At 36.7% G+C, this 23764-nt stretch overlaps 1 protein-coding gene across 3 annotated transcripts in view; it reads right to left on the reverse strand.

Moving 5' to 3' along the window:
• The window catches only part of LYRM7 (LYR motif containing 7), a 63704-nt gene extending 42664 nt beyond the window's left edge, over window positions 1-21040 (reverse strand). For 2 of the 3 annotated variants that reach the window (XM_060637886.2, XM_078451298.2), the window contains exons 1-4: window positions 20857-21040; window positions 8260-8332; window positions 6705-6775; window positions 2201-2282 (exon numbers count right to left, since the gene is read on the reverse strand). In XM_060637886.2, the coding sequence (XP_060493869.1) occupies window positions 2201-2282; window positions 6705-6775; window positions 8260-8332; window positions 20857-20874 (244 nt within the window). In that variant the 5' untranslated portion in view covers window positions 20875-21040. The remainder of the gene's footprint in view (window positions 1-2200; window positions 2283-6704; window positions 6776-8259; window positions 8333-20856) is intronic. The other variant, XM_060637884.3, reaches the window with a different exon arrangement.
• Window positions 21041-23764: the final 2724 nt, after the last annotated feature.

Here is a 23764-nt window from a genome sequence, read left to right on the forward strand (position 1 = left end):
AATTCCTTCAAATCAGTAATAAAAAGGCAGCTAACCCCTTGGAAAAAGGGGAAAAAGATTTGACCAGTCACTTCATAAAAGAATATCCAAATGGCCACTTAACAACTGAAAGGGTGCTAGTACTTTATTAGTCACCAAAGAAATGCAAATTAAAATCACAATGCAAATACCATAACACAATCACCAGAAAGGGTGCTTAAAGAGGTGTAGATTACCAAGTGTTGGTGAGGATATGAAGCACCCTGAGGTCCTAGACACTGCTGCTGGAAGTGTAAATTAGCCTAACTAATTTGGAAAACTGGTTAGGAGTATCATACATTCATTTTTTCGATACAGTACAGTACTATAAATGTATTTTCCTTATAATATAATGTTTTATTTTCTCAAGCTTACTTTACTGTAAGACCATAGTATATGATACTATAACATATGTGTTTATGTTATCGGTAAGGCTTCTTACTAACAGCAAGCTATTAGTAGTTAAGGTTTTGGGTAGTCAAAAGTTACACATGAATTTTCTAATGTAGTCAGCACCCCTACCCCTGCACTGCTCAAGGGTCAACTATGTATATGCGTGTGTGTGTGAGTGTGGTGTTGGTGTGTGTGTGTGTGCGTGTGTATACCCACACACACATAAATTTTTCATATATTTATAAATTTTGAACTAAAAGGCACATCCAGTTATGTTCAAGGAATCAACAGTCATTACACATTAAGAATTAGAAACAACACAAATGAACAACAGCATGGATAAACTGTGATATGTTCCAACAGTATTCATAGAAATGTTATACACAACAAAATAGATTAATGTCACAAATGCAGTGTTGAAAAAAGCCAGACAAAATAGTAATCCTTTACGAATCCATTTATATAAAGTTCAAACATTTTATTTTACTAAATTAAAAATCTATAGTATTAATAGTAAGGATAGTGGTTAGCTTATTAGAAGCGGGTATCTGGAAGGGACATGAGGAGTTAGGGGAATACTGGTAATATTATGAAATACCTTACTTTGTATGGTGATTACATGGTTATTTTACTCTGTGAAAATTCCCTGGCTGTATATCTATAATTGAGCACTTTTCTGATTGTATGTTATACTTTGAGATTACTTAAGAAAAAAAAAAGAAAGAAAGAAAAAGAAACCTTGGGACACCTGGGTGGCTCAGTCAATTTAGGATCTGACTCTTGATTTTGGCTCAGGTCATGATCCCAGGGCCAAGGGAGCAAGACCTGTGTTTGGCTCCACACTGAGTGTGGAGCTTGCTTAAGATACTCTCTCTCTTCCCTGCTCTGCCCCTCTCCCTTTTTTTTTTTTTTTTAATTAAAGAAAAAGAAAACATTTTCAAAAATTTGAATGTCATCTCTTGTTGTTGTTGTTGTTGTTGTCGTCCTCAAAGATATTTTAGGGAATGAGAACAAAATATAATGTGAAATGAAAATTCTGCTGAAGCCCTATGAGGTATCTGGAGGTATAATGGAGGATCCTCAACTGTATTTCCATTTTCTATAATACCAACTCTTCTAAATTAAAATAACTCTAACCAGAGAATAAAAGATAAACAGTCTAAGTAGGTGATAACTGATAATACAATTGTTAAGAACATCAAATAAATATGATGAAAAAATAGTCATACTGTTTTTGTAACTATAGTTCTATAATATAACCAGTAGTTAAGATTAAACAGAAAAAATAAATTTAAAAAAGAAAAAGAAAAAAAATCTGGTAAAATAAAGTTTCATAATCTGGCATTTTAAACACTAGCCTTACAAATACATACAGGATAGGAGCACCTGGGTGGCTCAGTTTGTAAGCTTCCGACTTCGGCTCAGGTCATGATCTCATGGTTTATGAATTCGAGCCCTATGTCAGGCTCTGACATGGGCTGACAGCTTGGAGCCTGGAGCCTGCTTTGGATTCTGTCTCTCCCTCTCTTTCTGCCCCTACCTCACTCACACTCTGTCTCTCTTTCTCTCTTTCTCTCAAAAAAAAAAAAAATAATAATAATAATAAACATGTAAAAAAATTAAAAAAAAATAAAAAAAATAAAATTTATAAAAAACAAACAAATGTATACAGGATATACCACATTGTCTGGCAAAATCAAGTTGCTTTATTATTAAGCATTAAAAGCACTGCAACTGCTCAATAGTTTAAAACACATAGAAGTCAGAAAACATTTTTAGTTTTACTTACTCAGTGTATTGTGGTCTGTATGAATACCTTGTACAACAGATGTTCTGAGTAACAATTCAACGTCGGAACCTATTTTTATTAGCTGTTAAGAAAACCAAACATAGTAAATCCTCTGGGTGTTTTTTTTTTTTCCAATGGTCCATATAGAATGCAATGATTTTGAAAACCGTAGGTATACTGTTTAGTTGTTTTTAGGTAATACTGCCTTTAACTTTTAAAAACTATTCCAAGTGTAGAGAATATAGACATGTGTGTACTTTGAACTTTTATCCAACCATTCCAAATTTTGTTCCAAAATAGATTATTTTTTCTTGAATGTGTATTTTATATGTTAAAAATGCTGTTTTGGGGGGCTCCTCGGTGACTCGGTTGGTTGAGCCCTTGGCTCTTCATTTCGGCTCACATCATGATCACATGGTCATGAGACTGAGCCACATCAGGCTCCACTAACAGTGTGGAGCCTGCTTAAGATTCTCTCTTCCCCTCTGCCCCTCTCCTCTGCTTTGTCTCTAAAATAAAATTAAAATAAATTTTTTTTAAAAAAGCTGTTTTTGGGGTGCCTGGGTGGCTTAGTCTGTTAAGCATCCAACTTTTGATTTCAGCTCAGATCATGATCTCACAGTTCATGGGATTGAGCCTGGCATCAAGCTCTGCTCTGCAGAGCCTGTGTGGGATTCTCTCTCACCCTCTCTTGCTCTCAAAATAAATAAACTTAAATAAAAGAGTAAATGCTGTGTTCTTCAGGAGACGGCTGAGTCTTTCTTTTATAGAGTTGGATGTACTATAAACAACAGAAATGATACTGAATTAGAAGTCAGAATACTTGGATTCCAAATCTGGCTCTATCATTAAGTATTAGGCCTTGAGTTAATTACCTACTCTGAGTTTCAGAATTTATCATATGCAAAATGAAGAAATGGACTAGAACAATGATTTGTAAAGTCGTGGACCCTTAAGGTACCTTGAAAGTCTTTCAGACACCATGAAGTCAAAATGATTTTCATGACACTAGAGCTTTCTGCATTGTTTGAGTTATAGCAAAAGTAGAATTTTCTCCATGGACTACCATTTTGACCTGAATGAACCACAGACAGACAAACTATGATTATTCAGACCTGGGTATTTGGAAAACATTTTCTTGAAAATGAGTAAGTGGACTCTATTTTATTTGCTGACAATGACAAAATTCAAATTTTCAAGAACAAATTAGAATTCTAGGGAAATTGTATCTGCCACCATGAGCTTGATAGTTTCCCAATACTTAGAAACTTTACTTATGAGATGGATATTAACATTAATAAATATAATTTTAAAACATTACATATTGAACTATGTCAACATTTGGAAGGTATGCATTACTTAGTGAACCTGTATTTTCCAAGTCAATGGTGCACGATGTTACAAAATCATGCATGGGTAAAAGATCCATTCCAAGAGAAAGACATATTAAATATATTGGTCTACTAAATCAAGACTTGAGGCCACGCTGGAGAAGAATATCCTAGGAAGAAGCAAAAGCATAAATGCCGTAAGACAGGAAAGTTCTTGGTGAATTCCAGTGCTCTCAAAGAACACACTGAGACTGGAAGAGCAGGAGAGAGAGGGTGAGCTGAAGTGGGGAGTTAACAGGAGTCAGATGATACAGTCTTACAGGCCATGGTAAGGACTTTAGTTTTTACTTTGGGATGAGAAGCTATGAGGGTTTTTGAGTACAAGAGTGATGAGATACACCTTTATATATTTTAAAAGGCTCAATCTGGGGCACCTGAGTAGTTCAGTTGGTTAAGTATCTGACTCTGATCCCAGCTCAGGTCTTGATCTCAGGGTCGTGAATTCCAGCCCTATGTTGGGCTCTACACTGGGTGTGAAGTCTACTTAATAAAAAAATAAAATAAAATAAAAATAAATAAAAATAAAACAATCTTCTTTTAAAAGTGTTGAGGAATAGGCTCTAGGGAGTTAGGGTGAAAGCAGGGATACCTACTAGGAGGCTTTTGTAATAATCCAGTGAGAGATGATGGTGGCTTGAACTAGGAGGTAATGATGGGGAGAATGAGAAGTGGTAGAATTCTGGATGTATTTTGAAGGTTAAGACAACAAAACTGTCTGACAGGTTGGATATAAGTGTGAAAGAAAGCAATCAAGAAAGAGGTTGACCAAGGTTTTTGGTCTGAGCATTAAAAGGAGGGAGTTGCCATTAACGGATACGGAGAAGGGTGTGTTAGAGCAAACACTCACCTCTCAACAAACCTGAGAAGGGACCTGGCAAGAGAAAGGAAAAATATGGGTGTTCTCATCTATTGGAGGTGCATAAACTGAGTTGAATCATAGGTCTAATGCTGGAAATAAAGTTAGATGAGGAACAGGGATACGGGGAAATCAGAGAGGATGAGCAAGAGGTGGTCTGTACAATCCAGGAGCCAAAAAAAAAAAAAAAAAAGCATCTATTTATCTACCTACTTCTCTCCACCCATTGGCCTAACAGGTAACAGAGTTCCACAGTGCAACTAACCTTTAAAGAAATTTACAAACTGTTGAGGTGTAGTATCAAAGAATATTCAATTTATTTGAAAATGTTACTCTGTACTCTGACACTTTTCCAACTACATATCTGTGTAAGGCTGAATTTTCTTTATTTATTTTTTATGTTTATTCATTTTTGAGAGAGAGAGAGCATGCACACAGGGGAGAGGCAGAGAGGGAGACAGAGGATCTGAAGCAGGCTCTGTGCTGACAGCAAAGAGTCCGATGTGAGGCTTAAACTCACAAACTGTAAGATCATGAGGTGAGCTGAAGTCCGACGCTTAACTGACTGAGCCACCCAGGTACCCCTTCATATACTTCAACCTAAAAAACACTGCACTGGACTGAATGAGGAAGCAGATATGAGAATTTAGCTGACTGCTATTAAGCCAGACTTTAAAGAGATTTGCAAAATATAAAACAATATTCTCACTAAATTTTTTGAAAATATGGTTATTTTCCATAAACAGTATATCTGTTAATGTGTAATGAGCTTATTTTTAGACAATAAATATATATTTCAAAAATATCTCAGTTTTAATTTCTACTATGGTAAATAGTGAAAGAGACACCACATGAACAGCACTTTGGGGTCCTCAACTTTTAAGAAAGTAAAAGGGTCTTGAGATCAAAGAGTTGAGAACTGCTGGTGTAAAAGATGCATAAAATTCCTTTTGGCATCAAGATTTCATTAATGCTCTAATACACAACAACGTGATAATCTAAGAACCACTAAATATTTAACAGATGCAGAATTACAAAACATACAAAATATATATTTGTATATAACAAATATCTAATTTCTATACTGCTTAATGCTAAATTAGTGCTTCACAAGTAAAATAAATTTAGAAGACTGTAGGTCATCTCCCAGTTGACATAAACAGACTTCAATTTAAAATTTTTTTACCATGATTTCAAAATTAAAAAACAATTACCACATTCTTAGTAATCAGTCTACTGAATAGCAAATGGTACAAACTTTTGTATACATCCATTACCCTCTCTTCAAGTCATCACTTATGATGTCATCTTAACTTCTGCCATGAAAAAAATTACAAAGTCCCTGTTTGCCCTATCAAATGGCTAAGTGAAATCTTTCCCTTTATATTACAGGGATAGAAATACTCAAGCTACCTCATTTTGTCTCATTAATTTGATCATTATAGATATTTACTATTCTAAAAATAGTATTTTTCTCTACTGAAAATAAATGCATTTTAAGTAAAAAAAAAAAAAAAAAAAGTTAACAGGTAGATTTTATTAAACCAAACCAATTCTTGGAATTATAACTGCCCTGCAAATAATTTTCCATTTTTTTGTTTTCTTCCTAAGGGTTCTTTCCCTACATTTATACAAAATGAGATAAAGAAATACTTGGGAAGTTAAAAACAGAGACAATATGTATGTATATGCAATATGAGTTTAAACAATAAATCATTGTGCATTTTTTAAAATGAATATGTACTGGGAGTATTAGGAAGTTCATAGATTAGTGTCAGTAGACGGACTGTCTTCAACTAGAACAAGTGACTAAAAGGCAAAACAAGAAGAGTTCACAAACTGGCTGATTAACTTTCACTGCCAAGACAGGAATTAAAAAAAAAAAAGCCTCTAGTTGAGCTAAATGAATAGAGAAGTTCTATCTGCAGTCTTAATATTTATTCTCCTTAGTTTCAGTCACTTGCCTTAGGTGAAGATAGAATTTCTGTGGGTTTCTGGATTGGTTCAGCTGCTCTTGCTCTGACCATAGCTACATCCATGTTCTTTTCAGCCAGAAACTTGTTCTTAGGGGTGTAGGCAGATGAGCCTGAAGAGGTGAGCCATACCAAACAAGTGAACTATAGATATAGTTGTGATGCCTTTAACTATCAAGTAATAATTTTTTATTTCATATAACCGCTCTATTTTCATCATTTTCTCTAGTGGCTAAGAAAACATATAAGGGCTTTGTCATAAATGAAAGACTCAATTACTGTACCTCTTCTATTTTCTTGGGAGAAGTTTCACTTTTATTACTTTTGAATTCTTCATTTATCTTTATTCTGGCTGCTAGAGAAAGAAAAATATATATACAATTATTTCTTTTCTAATTTATAATTCCTGCCCCAAGAATTTATAGGTTATTCATTATGAATGACTACTTCTCTAGTAGTCGAGATCGTTTTGCCTCATGTAAAACAAATGATAAAAAAACCAAGATATTTATTAAACAAGTGTCTTGGAGAGCTTTTGACAGGCTGGCAAATTTCTAATTAAACTGAATACATTCTTAATGCTCTAATATTTTTGTTTTCTGCTTTTTACTTCCAGTTTCATTTGTGTACCTCCAGCCACTAGACTCTAATAAATCTCATTTAATGCTTTTTTCCATAAATCTAAAAATTACAATTAAAATGCTTTAAAATGGCAAAACTCAATATATAAAGCATGTTAAACCATACACACACACACACACACAGACAAAGACATAGGAACAAAATATATATATAAGTGTCTTGGCTAACATGTAAAGTGAGTGATAAACCTTTTGTTCATGTACACCACTGACACTTGGCATCATTATAGCAAAATTTAGTCTAATCTAACAACTGCCTTATTGATGCTGTGAACATTTAATAGAGCAACCCATGTAAAGTGCTTAGTAATTATGTGAGGTTAACTATTCTTATGTCACTCGAAAACACTTAAAGTAACAAAAATATGCTGCTGATGGAGAACAGCCAGAAAAGCTGCTTGATATATTTCAATACATAAGATGGTGAAGATTTGGGCTTTGCACCCAAACTGCTTAGGCTAAATTCCAATTGTACCTCTCACTAAATACGATGTGGGAGAAATTCTTTCACATTTTATCAATTTTGTCATCTGAAGAAAACAGAAATTATAATAGTAACTCACAGGGATGTAGGATTAAATGAATTTGGTAAAGTATATACAAAATGAAGTATACACTTTAATATTCAAGAAATTATTTTTGGTGAATTACAAAAACTTGAATTCCTGGGGAACAGTGAGGACACTATCTAAGTGCCCTCTCAAAGAGTTTTAGAAATATATTAAGATAGATACTGAACATGACCAACATAGAAACTAAGCTTTAGAGCTCTGATTTCCAGATAAGAAGCCACTTAAAACAGTGAAATACTAAATTATAATCGTTTGGGATAGGTTCTCTTTCAGCACTACTATCACTTTGAGCATGAAACAAGGCATTAACTATATGATAGTATCTGGTCCAAGAGTGTGAAAATGGGATTATATAATAGAGGAGTAAGTTTAATGGCTCGAACATAAAGCAAGCAAAGGATCATATTGAAATTCTGATTTTTTTGTAAGAACTTGATCTTTAAAAATTTTTTAAGAAGATATGCCTCAAAGAAGCGTAAACTAATCTTTACAAAACATAACAACATTAGGGGAGAGATAGTGAAGATCACTCTCTAAGATGGGTCTTGACCATACAAGTTTTCTTGGATATATTAGTAGCCATGTGAAGAATGCACTTACTCCAAAGGAGCAAAAAGTAAACCTACCTTCTAATGCTCTGGTATCATTTTTAAAAACCTGTTGTCTGGTCCTGTGTAATGTTTTAAAGAGCTGTAAAACCTGTAAAAGAAAAAAAATTAGAATTCAGATCTCAAAAGAAAAAAAATTCACATTTTATATAATTACAAGGATTCAACAGTATTTCTTTCCTGTTTGTTACTTAGACTATTTTTCTTTTTTAAAAATGTTTTTATTTATTTTTGAGACAGAGGGAGAGAGCAGGAGCAGGGAAAGGGCAGAGAGAGAGGGAGACAGACTCTGAAGAAGGCTCCAGGCTCTGAGCTGTCAGCACAGAGCCCAACGTGGGGCTCGAACTCACAGACTACAAGATCATGACCTGAGCTGAAGTCAGACGCTTAACCGACTGAGCCACCCAGGTGCCCCTATATTTCAAAGTAGCTGGTGAAAATGAGGGTTTGCCAAAATAACTTTCCCTTCATTATTTATCTTTAAATAAAAAAAAATAGCTTTATTTAAAAAATAATACCAAGTTCTTGGAAAAAACAAGGGATGGTCAAAAAGTTAATAATCCCCCTGTCAAAACCAGTATACTATCAACTACTAACAAACTTTGTCAGTCTGGTTTGTATTCTCACTTTTCTTAACATATTGAGGACTTCATCTGTTCTTAAAGTTTTACACACACATACACAAACTCATGAACCTGGTATGTATCTTAAGAGACCAAGAAGCAAGATGTTACAGATAATTTAACAAAGTGTGATTGTGATTTCCCAAAAGAGAAGCAGAATACTGAGACTAATGAATATTCTAAGGCTATGTTAAAGAAATAGAGAACAAAGCCTGACATTTGGGTAGAAGACAGACTATGTAGAGTCTTTAGTGTTAAACTAAGTCTACTTCGCACTTCTCAAATCTAAAAACATACTCAATCCTGTTCCCCCAATATTGCTTTTTCTCCTGTCTTCTTAATTTCAGAGAATAGGAGACACTGAATTTCTCAAGCTTGAAATCTTTAGGTGATTCTTTAAGTCTACATTACTTTTCATGTGGAAACCTTAGGAATGTCTCTCTAATGTTTTCGATATTCTCCATCCCTGAACATTTTTAAATTTCATCTTCTTGTGGTAGAGCATTTGCATTTTTGAAAATGTCTACCTGCCTCTGTAGTTGGGTCATCATTTAGCTTAGACTACTTAACACAGATTTGTCACTCTGCCCCCGTTCCCTCCTTTCCTCTAGCTTATTCACTAGACAAAATACCTAATATTTATTTACTGAGTATATCCTGTGTGCTAGGAATGGTTTTAAATATTTACATATATTTACCAAACATCAAAGACAGACACCAAAACAGAAACAAGAAACATGTAGCAAAAAATAAATAAATAAAATAAATAAATAATAAACAAATAATAAATAAATAAAACAAAAACCAAACCATCACAATGAACTTACTCAGAAACAAAGTGACTGCAAAGACATCGTAACAATAAAAAGAAGGTATAGTAAATTAACAAAGAAACATTCAGAAAATTCCCAAAAGCTCTCAGATAGCAAATGAGTGATAGCAAATATTAAGTTAAGAAAAACGGTTGAGAAGTAGAATAAAAATTCAGAGGTAGAAACTGAGGGGAGAAAAGAAAGAAAATTAAGAGCATAATCTAGATGAACCAATAATTACATTAATAGGATTTCCAACAAGAAGGAACAGAGAAAACAGACAAAAGAAATTAAAAGGGGGAGAAAATTAAGAAAATATCACCAACTAAGGCACTTGAGATACTAGATTGATAAAGTTTCACCAAGTACCCAACACAAAACCCATACGATAGGACATCATGATATAAGTTCAGCACAATGCTAAAAAAAAAAAAAAAAAAAAAAGGAAAATCTCAAAGATAAAAAACAACTCACAGATAAAAAACAGAAAATCAGACTGGCACTTGACTTCTAAATAACATCATTATGAGAAGACAATGGTTTAAGATTTTCAAGCTTTGAAAAAAAAAAAAAAATGTCCAGCTCAAGATACCATACATAGCTAAACTATCACCTAACTACAAAGGCAAACAGACATTTTCAAAAATGCAAATGCTTCACAAGGGGATGAACTACAAAAGAAAAAACATGGGAACCAGTGAGACAGGTGATCCAACACAGAGATGATGGTGGAGGACAAATACATGTCAGCATTTGTGTGCCCACCCTGGAAAAGAGTCTAGACTACAGCCAAGGATGAACTGCTCTAGAAAAGATGTTCCTAGGAAAAAAAATCAAACTGAATTTGGGAACAGATAAGTAGGAAACTAACCAATGATAATAAAAACAAAATTATTAATTTCAAGAAAAACAAAGAATTAGAAAAGAAAGGCAATGTAATCATATAGTAGAGGACTCAACTGTGGACAATTTTATACAGTCATAGTAATATCAAAAATGAAAACTGATACACCAAAATTTATATAACAAGAAGACTAAGGTATAAGGAGGGAGCTTAGCTTGGTCCTTAACTTCCATTGTTAAAAGTCAGTAAATAATTATCCTCAAAGAGAAAAAAAACCCAATGAATAGCAGTTTAAACATGTTATTTAGAAACATGGAAGTAAATATGAAAATAGCTAAAATGACTAAAAGCACTTATCTCTGGGGAGCAGGAGTTGGAAGTATGTAGAAAGAAGTAGACATCTATTAGTTTCTGTGTAACACTATTTGACTTCTTAAACTTTTCACATTGATCACCTTCATAAAAACTAAAAAAAAAAATTTTTTTTAAAAGAGAAAGGGAAAGGACTTTATCAAAAAAGAGTAAAGGCAAGCACACATTGGAAGAAAATATTTACCAACCATATATCTGGTAAGGGGACAGTATCTAGAACATAAAAAGAACTCTCACAACTCAACAATAAAAACACAGACAAAGGATATGAACAGACATTTCTCTAAAGATAGACAAATGGTCATTAAGACCATGAAAAGATGCTTAACATAATCTGGCATCTGGGAAATATAAATGTAAATCTCAGTGAAATACACTTAACCCCAGCAGAATGGCTGTAACGAAAAAGAAAATCAGTAACAAGCATTGCAAGAATGTGCAAAAATTAGAACTCATACATTGTTGGTACGAATGTAAAATGGTGCAGCTGTCTGGGAAATAGTTGGGCAGCTGCCCAAAAAGTTGAACATAAAGTTATCACATTTTCTAGTAATTCCATGCTTAGGTATATATCCAAGAGAAATGAAAACATACCCTTATGTAAAAACTTACACATGAACGATTACAGTACCATTATTCACAATAGTCAAAAAAGTAGAAACAAGTCAATTTTCTATCAATTCATGAATAGGCAAATAATCCATACCGTTATAGCACGAACTGTGCTTCCCCCAAAGGACATGTTGAAGTCCTAGTCCCTAGTACTTATAAATGTGACTTTATTTGGAAATAGGATCATTAAAGATATCATTAAGATGAGGTCATTAAAGTGGACTCCACTTTAATGGATACAATATAACTGGTATCCTTAAGAGGAAAATGCCATGTGAACACAGAGACACACACAGACTGCCATATGAAGATGGAGACAAACATTAGAGTGAGGTAAGAGCAAGCCAACAAGCCAACGAACATCAAAGATTGACAGCCACCATCAGAAGCTGGGGAGACTCTACCCAGTTTCAGAGGGAGCATGGCTCTCCTGGCACTTTCATTTCTTTACATTCTCATCTTCATTTCATTTCATTTCTAGCCTCCAGAACTATGAGACAATACACTTCTGTTGCCTTAAGCCACCTAGCCATAGGAAACTAAAACAGATTTTAATACTGGGAAATCGGGTACCACTATAACAAGTACCTAAAAATATGGAAGTGGCTTTGAAATCGAGATGTGTAGAGTCTGAAAGAATTTTGAAGTTGTGACAGTAAAAGCTGAGACTGCCTTGAAAAGACTGTTTGTAGAAATATGGACTTTAAAGGTAATTGAGTATCATAGAAACCTAGGCAGTTTAATATTACAAGAGTGGTGGAAGACAAGTTGCATGGGATTGAGGGAAATGTAAAGTTAAGTAAATTTTACATGCTGTTTAGGGAAAAAAGAAAGTAATGTCATTAATAAAAAAGCCAGTGTCCCTAATTTAAGAACTAGTATACACAAAAATAAATTCAAAATAGATTCAAGACTTAAATGTTAGATATGAAACCATAAAAATCCTATTTGACATTGTCCATTGCAACTTCAAACTAGGTATGTCTATTGAGGCAAGGGAAACAAAAGCAAAAATAAACTATTGGGACTACATCAAAATAAAAGGCTTCTGCACAGCAAAGGAAGTCATCCACAAAACTAAAAGGCAACCTCCAGGATGGGAGAAGATATTTGCAAATGACATATCTGATAAAGGGTTAATATCTAAAACATACAAAGAACTTTATAAAACTCAATACTCAAAAGATGAATAATCCAATTAAAAAGGGGCAGAAGACATAAATAGACATTTCCAAAAGGCATACAGATCACTAACAGACAAATGAAGGCGCTTAACGTCACTCATCATCAGGAAAATACAAATCAAAACCACAACAAGATATGCCCTCACACTTATCAGAATGGCTAAACTCAAAAACACAAGAAATAACAGGTATTGGTGAGGATGTGGTGAAAGGGGAACCCTCTTGCAGTGCTGTGGGAATGCAAACCGGTGCAACTACTCTTGAGAACTTTATGGAGGTTTCTCAGAAAGTTAAAAATAGAACTGCCCTATGATCCAGCAATTGCACTACTAGGTATTTACTCAAAGAATATGAAAATACTAATTTAAAGGGTTATATGCATCCTGATGTTTATAGTAGCAATATTTACAATATCAAAATTATGGCAACAGTTCAAGTGTTCAAGTGATGAATGGATAAAGAAGATGTGGTAAATATATATACAAAATGTAATACTACTCAGCCATCAAAAAGAATGAAATCTTACCATCTGCAATGACATGGATGGAACTTGAGAGTATTATGCTAAGTGAAATAAGTCAGTCAGAGAAAGACAAATACCATATGATTTCACTCATGGGTGGAATTTAAGAAACAAAATAAATGAGCAAAGGGAAAAAAGAAACGGAGAGAAGCAAACCAAGAAACAGACCCTAAACTATACAGGACAAACTGATGGTTACCAGTGGGGAGGTGGTGGTGCAGGGGGATGGACTATGTAGGTGAGGGGGATTCAGGAGGGCACTTATGATGAGCACCAGGTGTTGTAATACCTGTATTACAGGTATTACCTGTATAACTGTATACCTAATATTATATTGTATGTTAACTAGACTTTAAATGAAAACTTAAAGGAACTAGTGTAAGGAAAAGAAAATGTCATCAATACTCCCATTCCCCAGCTGATATTCCAAAGGGAACCAGTTCCTGTCACCGCACTTGCTTGCACCCCGCAAATGCCCAGTGCTGTGCTTCTGTGGATCCATCACTCCGGTGCTGCAGGGCCCCTCCCACAGGAGACCACCAAAGGCAAAGCTAGCTAAGCCTACCCCTCCCACCCCTGTGCACCTTGCGGATCCACCCCGGCTAAAACGCCCTTGGCCAGATACCATCGAAGCAGCACCACAAGCCTGGCAGTGTGCAAGAAGCCCAGACAGGGGCCACACCACTCCACAGTGAGTCCTGCCTCTGGGAGAGGGGAAGATAAGGTACACACAAGTCTGACTGTGGCCCCAGCGGTAGGCTGGGGGCAGACATCGGGTCTGACTGCAGCCCTGCCCACCAACACAAGTTACTCCGGAGAGCAAAGAAGTGCCCTGCAGTTTGGAGCTACGACAGGGACTACCCAAAATGATGAAATGGAAGAATTCTCCTCAAAAGAAACTCCAGGAAGTAGCGACAACTAACGAATTGATCAAAAAAGATTTAAGCAATATAACGGAACAAGAATTTAGAATAACAGTAATAAAATTAATCACTGGGCTTGAAAAAGGCATAGAGGACAGCAGAGAATCTATTGCTACAGAGATCAAGGGACTAACAAATAGTCATGAGGAGGTAAAAAATGCTATAAATGAGGTGCAAAACAAAATGGAGGCAGCCATAGCACGGATTGAAGAGGCAGAGGAGAGAATAGGTGAATTAGAAGATAAAATTATAGAAAAAGAGGAGGCTGAGAAAAAGAGAGATAAAAAAAATCCAGGAGTATGAGGGGAGAATTAGAGAACTAAGTGATGCAATCAAATGGAACAATATCCATACCATAGGAATTCCAGAAGAAGAAGAGAGAGAGAAAGGGGCTGAAGCTGTACTTGAACAAATCATAGCTGAGAACTTCCTTGATCTGAGGAAGGAAAAAGGCATTGAAATCCAAGAGGCACAGAGAACTCCCTCCAGATGTAATTTGAAACGATCTTCTGCACAACCTATCATAGTGAAACTGACAAAATACAAGGATAAACAGAAAATTCTGAAAGCAGCTAGGGTTGAACATGCTCTAACTTACAAAGGTAGACACATAAGAATAGTAGCAGAACTATGTAGTGAAACTTGGCAGGTCAGAAAGGAATGGCAGGAAATCTTCAACGTGATGAACAGAAAAAATATGCAGTCAACATTCCTTTATCCAGCAAGTCTGTCATTCAGAATAGAAGGAGAGATAAAGGTTTCCCCAAACAACAAAAACTGAAGGAATTCATCATCACTAAACCAGCCCTACAAGAGATCCTAAGGGGGATTCTGCGAGTGAAATGTTGCAAGGACCACAAAGTACCAGAGACATCACTACAAGCATGAAACCTACAGACATCACAATGATTCTAAACCCCGTATCTTTCAATAATAACACTGAATGTAAATGGACTAAATGTTCCAACCAAAAGACATAGGGTATCAGAATGGGTAAAAAACAAAACAAAACCAAGACCCATCTATTTGCTGTCTACAAGAGACTAATTTGAGACCTGAGGTCACCTTCAGATTGAAAGTGAGGGGATGTAGAACTATCTATCATGCTATTGGAAGTCAAAAGAAAGCTGGAGTAGCCATACTTATATCAGACAAACTCGACTTTAAGTTAAAGGCTGAAACAAGAGATGAAGAAGGGCATTATATAACAATCACAGGGTCTATCCATCAGGAAGAGCTAACAATTATACATGTCTATGTGCTGAATACGGGAGCCCCCAAATATATAAAACGATTAATCACAAACATAAGCAACCTTATTGATAAGAATGTGGTCACTGCAGGGGACTTTAATACCCCACTTACAACAATGGATACAACATCTAGACACAAGATCAATAAAGAAACAAGGGCCCTGAATGATACATTGGATCAGATGGACTTGACAGATACATTTAGAACTCTGCATCCAAAAGCAACAGAATATACTTTCTTCTCGAGTGCACATGGAACATTCTCCAAGATAGATCACATACTGGGTCACAAAACAGCCCTTCATAAGTATGAAAGAATTGAGATCATACCATGCACACTTTCAGACCACAGTGCCATGAAGCTTGAAATCAACCACAGGAAAAAAACTGGAAAACCTCCAAAAGCATGGAGGTTAAAGAACACCCTACTAAAGAAGGAATGGGTCAACCAGGAAATTAGAGAAGAAATTAAAAAATATATGGAAACAAATGAAAATGAAAATACAACAATCCAAACGCTTTGGGATGCAGCTAAGGCAATCCTGAGAGGAAAATACATTGCAATCCAGGCCTATCTCAAGAAACAAGAAAAATACCAAATGCAAAATCTAACAGCGCACCTAAAGGAAATAGAAGCAGAACAGCAAAGACACCCCAAACCCAGCAGAAGAAGAGAAATAATAAAGATCAGAGCAGAAATAAACGGTATGGAATCTAAAAAAACTGTAGAGCAGATCAATGAAACCAAGAGTTGGTTTTTTGAAAAAATAAACAAAATCAATAAACCTCTAGCCAGGTTTCTCAAAAAGAAAAAAGGAGATGACCCAAATACATAAAATCATGAATGAAAATGGAATTATTACAACCAGTCCCTCAGAAATACAAGCAATTATCAAGGAATACTATGAAAAATTATATGCCAACAAACTGGACAACCTGGAAGAAATGGGACAAATTTCTAAGCACCCACCCACTTCCAAAACTCAAACAGGAAGAAATAGAAAACTTGAACAGACCCATAACCAGTGAAGAAATTGAACCACTTATCAAAAATCTCCCAACAAATAGTCCAGGACCAGATGGCTTCCCTGGGGAATTCTACCAGACATTTAGAGCAGAAATAATACCTATACTTCCCAAGCTGTTCTAAAAAATAGAAAGGGAAGGAAAACTTCCAGACTCATTCTATGAAGCCACCATTACTTTGATTCCAAACCAGACAGAGACCCAGCAAAAAAAGAAAGCTACAGGCCAATATCCCTGATGAATGTGGATGCAAAAATTCTCAAAAAGATACTAGCAAATAGAATTCAACAGCATAAAAAAAGAATTATTCACCATGATCCAGTGGGATTCATTCCTGGGCTGCAGGGCTGGTTCAATATTTGCAAATCAATCAATGTGATACATCACATTAATAAAAGAAAAGAACCATATGATCCTGTCAATTGATGGAGAAAAAGCATTTGACAAAATTCAGCATCCTTTCTGAATAAAAACCCTCGAGAAAGTCAGAATAGAAGGAACATATTTAAACATCATAAAAGCCATTTATGAAAAGCCTACAGCTAATATCATCCTCAGTGGGGAAAAACTGAGAGCTTTCCCCCTGAGATCAGGAAGAGGACTGGGATGTCCACTCTCACTGCTGTTGTTTAACATAGTGTTGAAGTGCTAGCATCAGCAATCAGACAACAAAAGGAAATCAAAGGCATCAAAATTGGCAAAGATGAAGTCAAGCTTTCACTTTTTGCAGATGACATGATAGTATACATAGAAAACCCAAAAGACTCCACCAAAAGTCTGCTAGAACTGATAATGAATTCAGCAACGTCACAGGATACAAAATTAATGTACAGAAATCAGTTGCATTTTTATACACTAATAATGAAGCAAAAGAAAGACAAATAAAGAAACTGATCCCATTCACAATTGCACCAAGAAGCATAAAATACCTAGGGATAAATCTAACCAAAGATGTAAAAGACCTGTATGCTGAAAACTATAGAAAGCTGATGAAGGAAATTGAAGAAGATATAAAGAAATGGGAAAACATACCGTGTTCATGGATTGGAAGAATAAATATTGTTAAAATGTCAACACCACCCAAAGCAATCTACACATTCAATGCAATCCCAATCAAAATTGCACCAGCATTCTTCTCGAAGCTAGAACAAGCAATCCTAAAATTTGTATGGAACCACAAAAGGCCTCAAATAGCCAAAGTAAATACTGAAGAAGAAGACCAAAGCAGGAGGCATCACAATCCCACACTTTAGCCTCTACTACAAAGCTGTAATCATCAAGACAGCATGGTACTGGCACAAAAACAGACATACAGACCAATGGAATAAATAGAGACTACAGAATTGGACCCACAAACGTATGGCCAACCCATCTTTGACAAAGCAGGAAAGAATACCCAATGGAAAAAAGACAGTCTCTTTAACAAATGGTGCTGGGAGAACTGGACAGCAACATGCAGAAGAATGAAACTAGACCACTTTCTCACACCATTCACAAAAATAAACTCAAAATGGATGAAGGACCTGAATGTGAGACAGGAAACCATCAAAACTCTAGAGGAGAAAGCAGGAAAAGACCTCTCTGACCTCAGCCACAGCAATTTCTTACTCGACACATCTCCAAAGGCAAGGGAATTAAAAGCAAAAATGAACTATTGGGACCTCATGAAGATAAAAAGCTTCTGCACTGCAGAGGAAACCATCAACAAAACTAAATGGCAACCGACAGAATGGGAAAAGATATTTGCAAATGACATATCGGACAAAGGGCTAGTTTCCAAAATCTATTAAGAACTCACCAAACTCCACACCTGAAAAACAAATAATCCAGTGAAGAAACGGGTAGAAGACATGAATAGACACTTCTCTAAGGAAGACATCCAGATGGCCAACAGGCACATGAAAAGATGCTCAACGTCACTCATCAGGGAAATACAAATCAAAACCACACTGAGATATTACCTCATGCCAGTCAGAGTGGCTAAAATGAACAAATCAGGAGACTATAGATGCTGGAGAGGATGTGGAGAAACGGGAACCCTCTTGCCCTGTCGGTGGGAATGCAAACTGGTGCAAGACTCTGGAAAACAGTGTGGAGGTTCTTCAAAAAATTAAGAATAGATCTACCTTATGACCCAGCAATAGCACTGCTAGGAATTTACCCAAGGGATACAGGAGTACTGATGCATAGAGGCACTTGTACCCCAATGTTTATAGCAGCACTTTCAACAATAGCCAAATTATGGAAAGAGCCTAAATGTCCATCAACTGATGAATGGATAAAGAAATTGTGGTTTATAAACACAATGGAATACTACCTGGCAATAACAAAGAATGAAATATGGCCCTTTGTAGCAACAAGGATGGAACTGGAGAGTGTTATGCTAAGTGAAATCAGTCATACAGAGAAAGACAGATACCATATATTTTCACTCTTACGTGGATCCTAAAAACTGAGAATAAACAGAGGGTTGATGGGGGGTGGGAGGGAAGGAAAAGTGGGTGATAGGCATTGAGGAGGACACCCGTTGGGATGAACACTGGGTGTTGTATGGAATCCAATTTGACAATAAATTTCATATTAAAAATTTTTTTTATTAAAAGGAAGAAAACTAAGTTACAGATTATGTTCTCTTCCTCATTTGTTTATATTAGATAATTTAGGTAGCATATATGGGAAGTGGATTTTTTTTACAGGCAGATCAGTTGGAATAGGACATTGACATTTTAAGCTTGGACAAGTTAGTCAGCCTTTGTCTCAATTTTCTTATAATGGATTAATATTAAGAGTATATAGGAAATTTTCAGAACCAGGTTTCCTTTAAAATTTTTTTAATGTTTGTTTTTGAGAGACAAAGACAGAGGATCCAGAGTGGGCTCGGTGCTGACAGCAGACAGCCCCATGCAGGGCTTGAACTCCCGAACGAAGAAATAATGACCTGAGCCAAAGTCAAATGCCTAACCGAATGAGCCGCCCAGGCACCCCTGGGTTTCTCTTTAGATCATTACTTACCTGTCCTTTATATGTCTGGGTTATATGTTCCTGAGGGACAGCCACAGCACTGGGTACCTCCAACACTGTATATCAATCAAATGCTTACTTGCTGTGGTCCCATACTTCCTCAAAGACTTCTTGGTCACTTTTGTATTCTTCACACTTACCATAAGTACCTTCTATACATGGTAGATCTTCCCAAAAGTGTTTTTGGAATGAATCCTATTTAACTTATTTTGTATTAAAGTTTTTCAAGCAACTTCCCACTTCAATAACTTTCCATATAGTACTTCCTCTTTCTGGAATATTCTTTTCTCTTTTCACCTATCAATTTTTTTTTCCCTCCTAGCAAATTTCTAATCAAACTTCAGGACTCAACTTATACTTCTATGAGATGTATTTTTTTGCGTCCCTCTAGAGGTTAAATGCCAGTAATCTCACAAAATACACTGTATTTTCCATTCGAAATCTTCCTATCTGCTAGATTTCTCTACGAAGCAAAGATAGTCTGTTTATTTTACATCCACTATGCCTAGACACTGTACAGGGCTAAATGCTGGCTTGAAGGTATTACTGATAGCTATAATGGATACGCAATAAATCATTTGAATAATTCTTTAAAATTGTTTCTATTGGTGCTGTGACATATACTAAAATGTAGTAGGAACACCAAATTCACTAAAACACGAGGCACCGCTTGTTTGTTCCTTATTGTTGACGTTGACCAACCATTAGCAGTGCTTTTCCTCACTACACCTTTCCAGGCTTATACTGCAGCAACAGTGACAGGCCCCAACAGGTCACGCTCTAATTTAAGGTTAGGAATGGCTAGTCTTGAGAAGTGTGCCCCAGCCAGGAACCTTTATCATTTTAATGAGAAATGAATCTGAGACTTCAGCGAAGTGCCTGGTGGGCCCATCACTTCCCAAGCTCATTCAGAGCACTCAGGTCTCACAGGACTCTGCGGGCTCCTCAGTTGTTAATTTTTGACAAGTGATTCTGAGGGTCCTCGGTTTCTTTGGCTCCCAGACTTCAGTGTACTTTCCGGTTATCTGACTGAACTTTTCATCTCATCGGATAGTTGTGGCGCAGGAGTGCATTTGGCGTTTCGTCCACCTTTCAAGGATGTAAAAGTGGTCCCTCAGACAAACGTTCAGTGTGGGGATGAAACAGGGGCAGAACTCAAGTGCAGCCTTGCATGGCTTAGAAACACATACTTTGGCACCCCAGAAAAAGAGGGAGGAAGCACTGGTGTTGCCCTCCCTCCGCACCAGCACAAAACCTCGACGGCCCTTTCGGAGTTGGTCACCGGGCTCCACAGGGGCAACGTTCACATCCTCCGTGAAGGATCCTAAACCCATATCTACTGAAGTTACAGACAAGCTTCGCAAGGCCGCCGCTTTCCCTCCCCGTCGCTATCGTACCCATGCCCTCCCCGGACCCTGTCACCTTGGCCGCCTGACCCATGGCTCTCCGCGCCGCAGCGGCTACTTCTTCAGTGGTCGAGTCGCCCCGCCTCTCGACAACCAATCACTGCCTGGCTTGGACTATCCAACTACCTGAAGTCACGTTCCTATCGTGCCGCAACCAATCACTGCGCAGAATCCCCTTAGTAACCCGCCCCCACAGAGGACCCTGGAAGACAGTTTGCTAAACTCCAGCAGTCTGGTAAAACCGCGAGAAAGTGCCGAGCTCAATTACTGGAGAAAGGAGAACGGAAATTACCTGGACGCCATGTTAGTTAGGGGCAGAGTCACTTCCGGTCTCGCAGAGAGTCGGTTACGTTTAGTGGATGGTTTGTGGACCGATAGGTTATACCTGTTGTTTGGGGGTTGGAGTTATCTATTAAAGAACACTTATGTTAACGTTTCCTAGTTGCGAAAGTGTGCGTAAATAAGGGCCAAACCCTACTACAGCGGCTGTTGATTGCAATGCTGATGCCCCAAAGCGCTTGTCTAAATTAATTCCCCATAAAGGTGAGATAGAGTTACTTAATCAAGACCATACGGCTAGTAAATAGAGGTCTGGATACCAAACCCTATGTTGCACCTGAAAATCCAGTCTTACCCTCGACACATTCTGCTTGGCTTACTCTACTCCTTGGTTTTGCTGGTCAAGAGGTCGGAAATGTTATTTAAGTACATTTTAACTTAGGACCTTGCAAGCTTCAAGAAAAATCTAAACCTTTCCCCCACTGCATAATCGCTGTTTCCCTTCCCTACCTCACAGCCTTTCAGGTTAACGTTTAGTTAAAACCGACTTTTTATTAGGAATGAAAGATTTGAAGCAGTGGATCTTGACCTTTTTCCTTCTCTGTGATATACGTCATTTTAAAGAATACTGCAAGTCATCATGAGACTAGCAAGATAATAGTTGATTTTTTAAAATTATAATTCCTTAGATCTGCAGATGAGTGTTTAACGTAACCAAGCAATTAAACCAAATATACTGGAAACAGGAAAAATATCCAGGAAACAATAGATGATCTAATGACACTACATGATTCTGCCTTCTGATTTGTAAAGAATGATTGAAACATGCTTTTCTTTATTTCCAGTTTAGAATCATAGCACAGTTTCCTGAAAATTCGTAATTTATTGTTATAATTTCTGGCTAACTAGGGTCCTGTATTCAGTTAAGCAAATCCCCTCACCTGCCAATACTTGAAAATACAGTTCCCATAGTGCCCTAATCGGTTCAGTACTGAAGCTTCTCTTAGATAAATCTGTATGGTTTGTTCAGCTGTTCCATAAATGAGGTGACTATATTGGTTATTCTAGGAGTATGAGTTTGGTAACATCTCAAAGTATGGGACCCAGAACTGAACAAGAAATTCCAACTTGTTCCTCACATAAGTTCATGCAGTTATACAGTAGGCAGAATGAAGGACTCCAAAAGGTATACTGTTTAAATCCTAGGAACTTTTGAAGATGTTACCTTATATGACAAAAGGTACTTTACAGATGTGATTAAGTTAAGGCTTTTGAAATGAGAAAATTATCCTGGATTGTCTGGTGGGCCCAATGTAATCACAAGGATCCTTAGAAGTGGAAAAAGGAAGGAGAGACAGGGAGAGGTTTGAAGATACTCTGCTGTTGGCTCTGAAGATAGAGGAAAAGGCCTCAAGCCAAGAAATGCCGGTACCCTCTAGAAGGTAAGGAAAGGGAACTGTTCTTCTCTAGAGACTCTAGAAGGAATGCAGCCCTGCTAACACCATGATTTTAGCCCAGTGAAACTCAGATTTGTGACTTCTGGAATGCTACCTGTTTGTGGTCCCTTCCATCTTCAAAGCCAACAGGAGAGAATCTTCAATCTTTGACTGTCACCTCTATTTCCATCATCATATCTCCTCTCTTTCCTGTGTCTCTTTTTCACTTATAAAGGTCCCTGTGATTATACTGGGCCCACCTGGACAATCCAGGCAATCTCTTCTACTGCGAGATCCTTAATTTAATGACATTTGGAAATCCCTTTTACCACGTAAAGTAACATATTCATAGGCTCCAGAGATTAGGGCAAGGACATCTTCTGCCTACCACACCCAGTTGGGGTAAAGCTAGTTAATAAGGTTGAAATGGAAGGAAATGAAGAAGTAGCCATGGGCCTGATTGCATAAGAACCTAATGTGTCAAGGCCAGTATTTCAGATTTAATTCTGATGAAATGCCTTGCCAGCAGGAGAATGACATCATGATTGGTATTTTATAAAAATTTCTTTCTGTGCTGAATGGCAAACTACTACAGAGGAAGCAGAGAGGCTAGCTAGGAGGCTCTCAATGTACTCCAGGCAAGATATGATAATGGCTTGGATCAGGGTGATGTAGTAGAAGAGGTGAGGAGCGATTAGATGTATGATATATACTGCAAATATGAGAAAGAAGAGTTATGGATGATTTCAAGGCTTTTGACTTGAGCAATTTGATGAATGGTATTATAGTAGATGTAGAATGCTGCCAAGAGGAGTTTTGTGTGTTTGTTTACTGTGCAAAGAGTAAAAATATAAATTTGAAGTGCCTGACAGACATCCATATTAAGATAGTGAGTAGGCAGTAATATATACTATAGACCAATCTGGAATTAAGAGGTAAGGTAGGTCAGGAGATACATACTGGAGAATCATTATTCTGTATATGGTAAAATCTGAGTGAAAGATGACCATATTTATTATCCAAACCAGTATATATCTCTTTTTAACTTTCTACTTTGACAATTTCAGTCTTACAGGAAAGTTTCAAGAATAACAGGATTTGCATGTCTCACTTGGATTCCCCAAATGTTCACATTTTACTACAAATGGTGTTATCCTTTTCTAGGTCTCTATATATGATCATTTTTCTTCATTTCTTTACTGTTTGAAA

This window comes from Panthera onca, chromosome A1 (genome assembly GCF_046562875.1).
Source record: "Panthera onca isolate mPanOnc1 chromosome A1, mPanOnc1 haplotype 2, whole genome shotgun sequence".
Classification (NCBI taxonomy): domain Eukaryota; kingdom Metazoa; phylum Chordata; class Mammalia; order Carnivora; family Felidae; genus Panthera; species Panthera onca.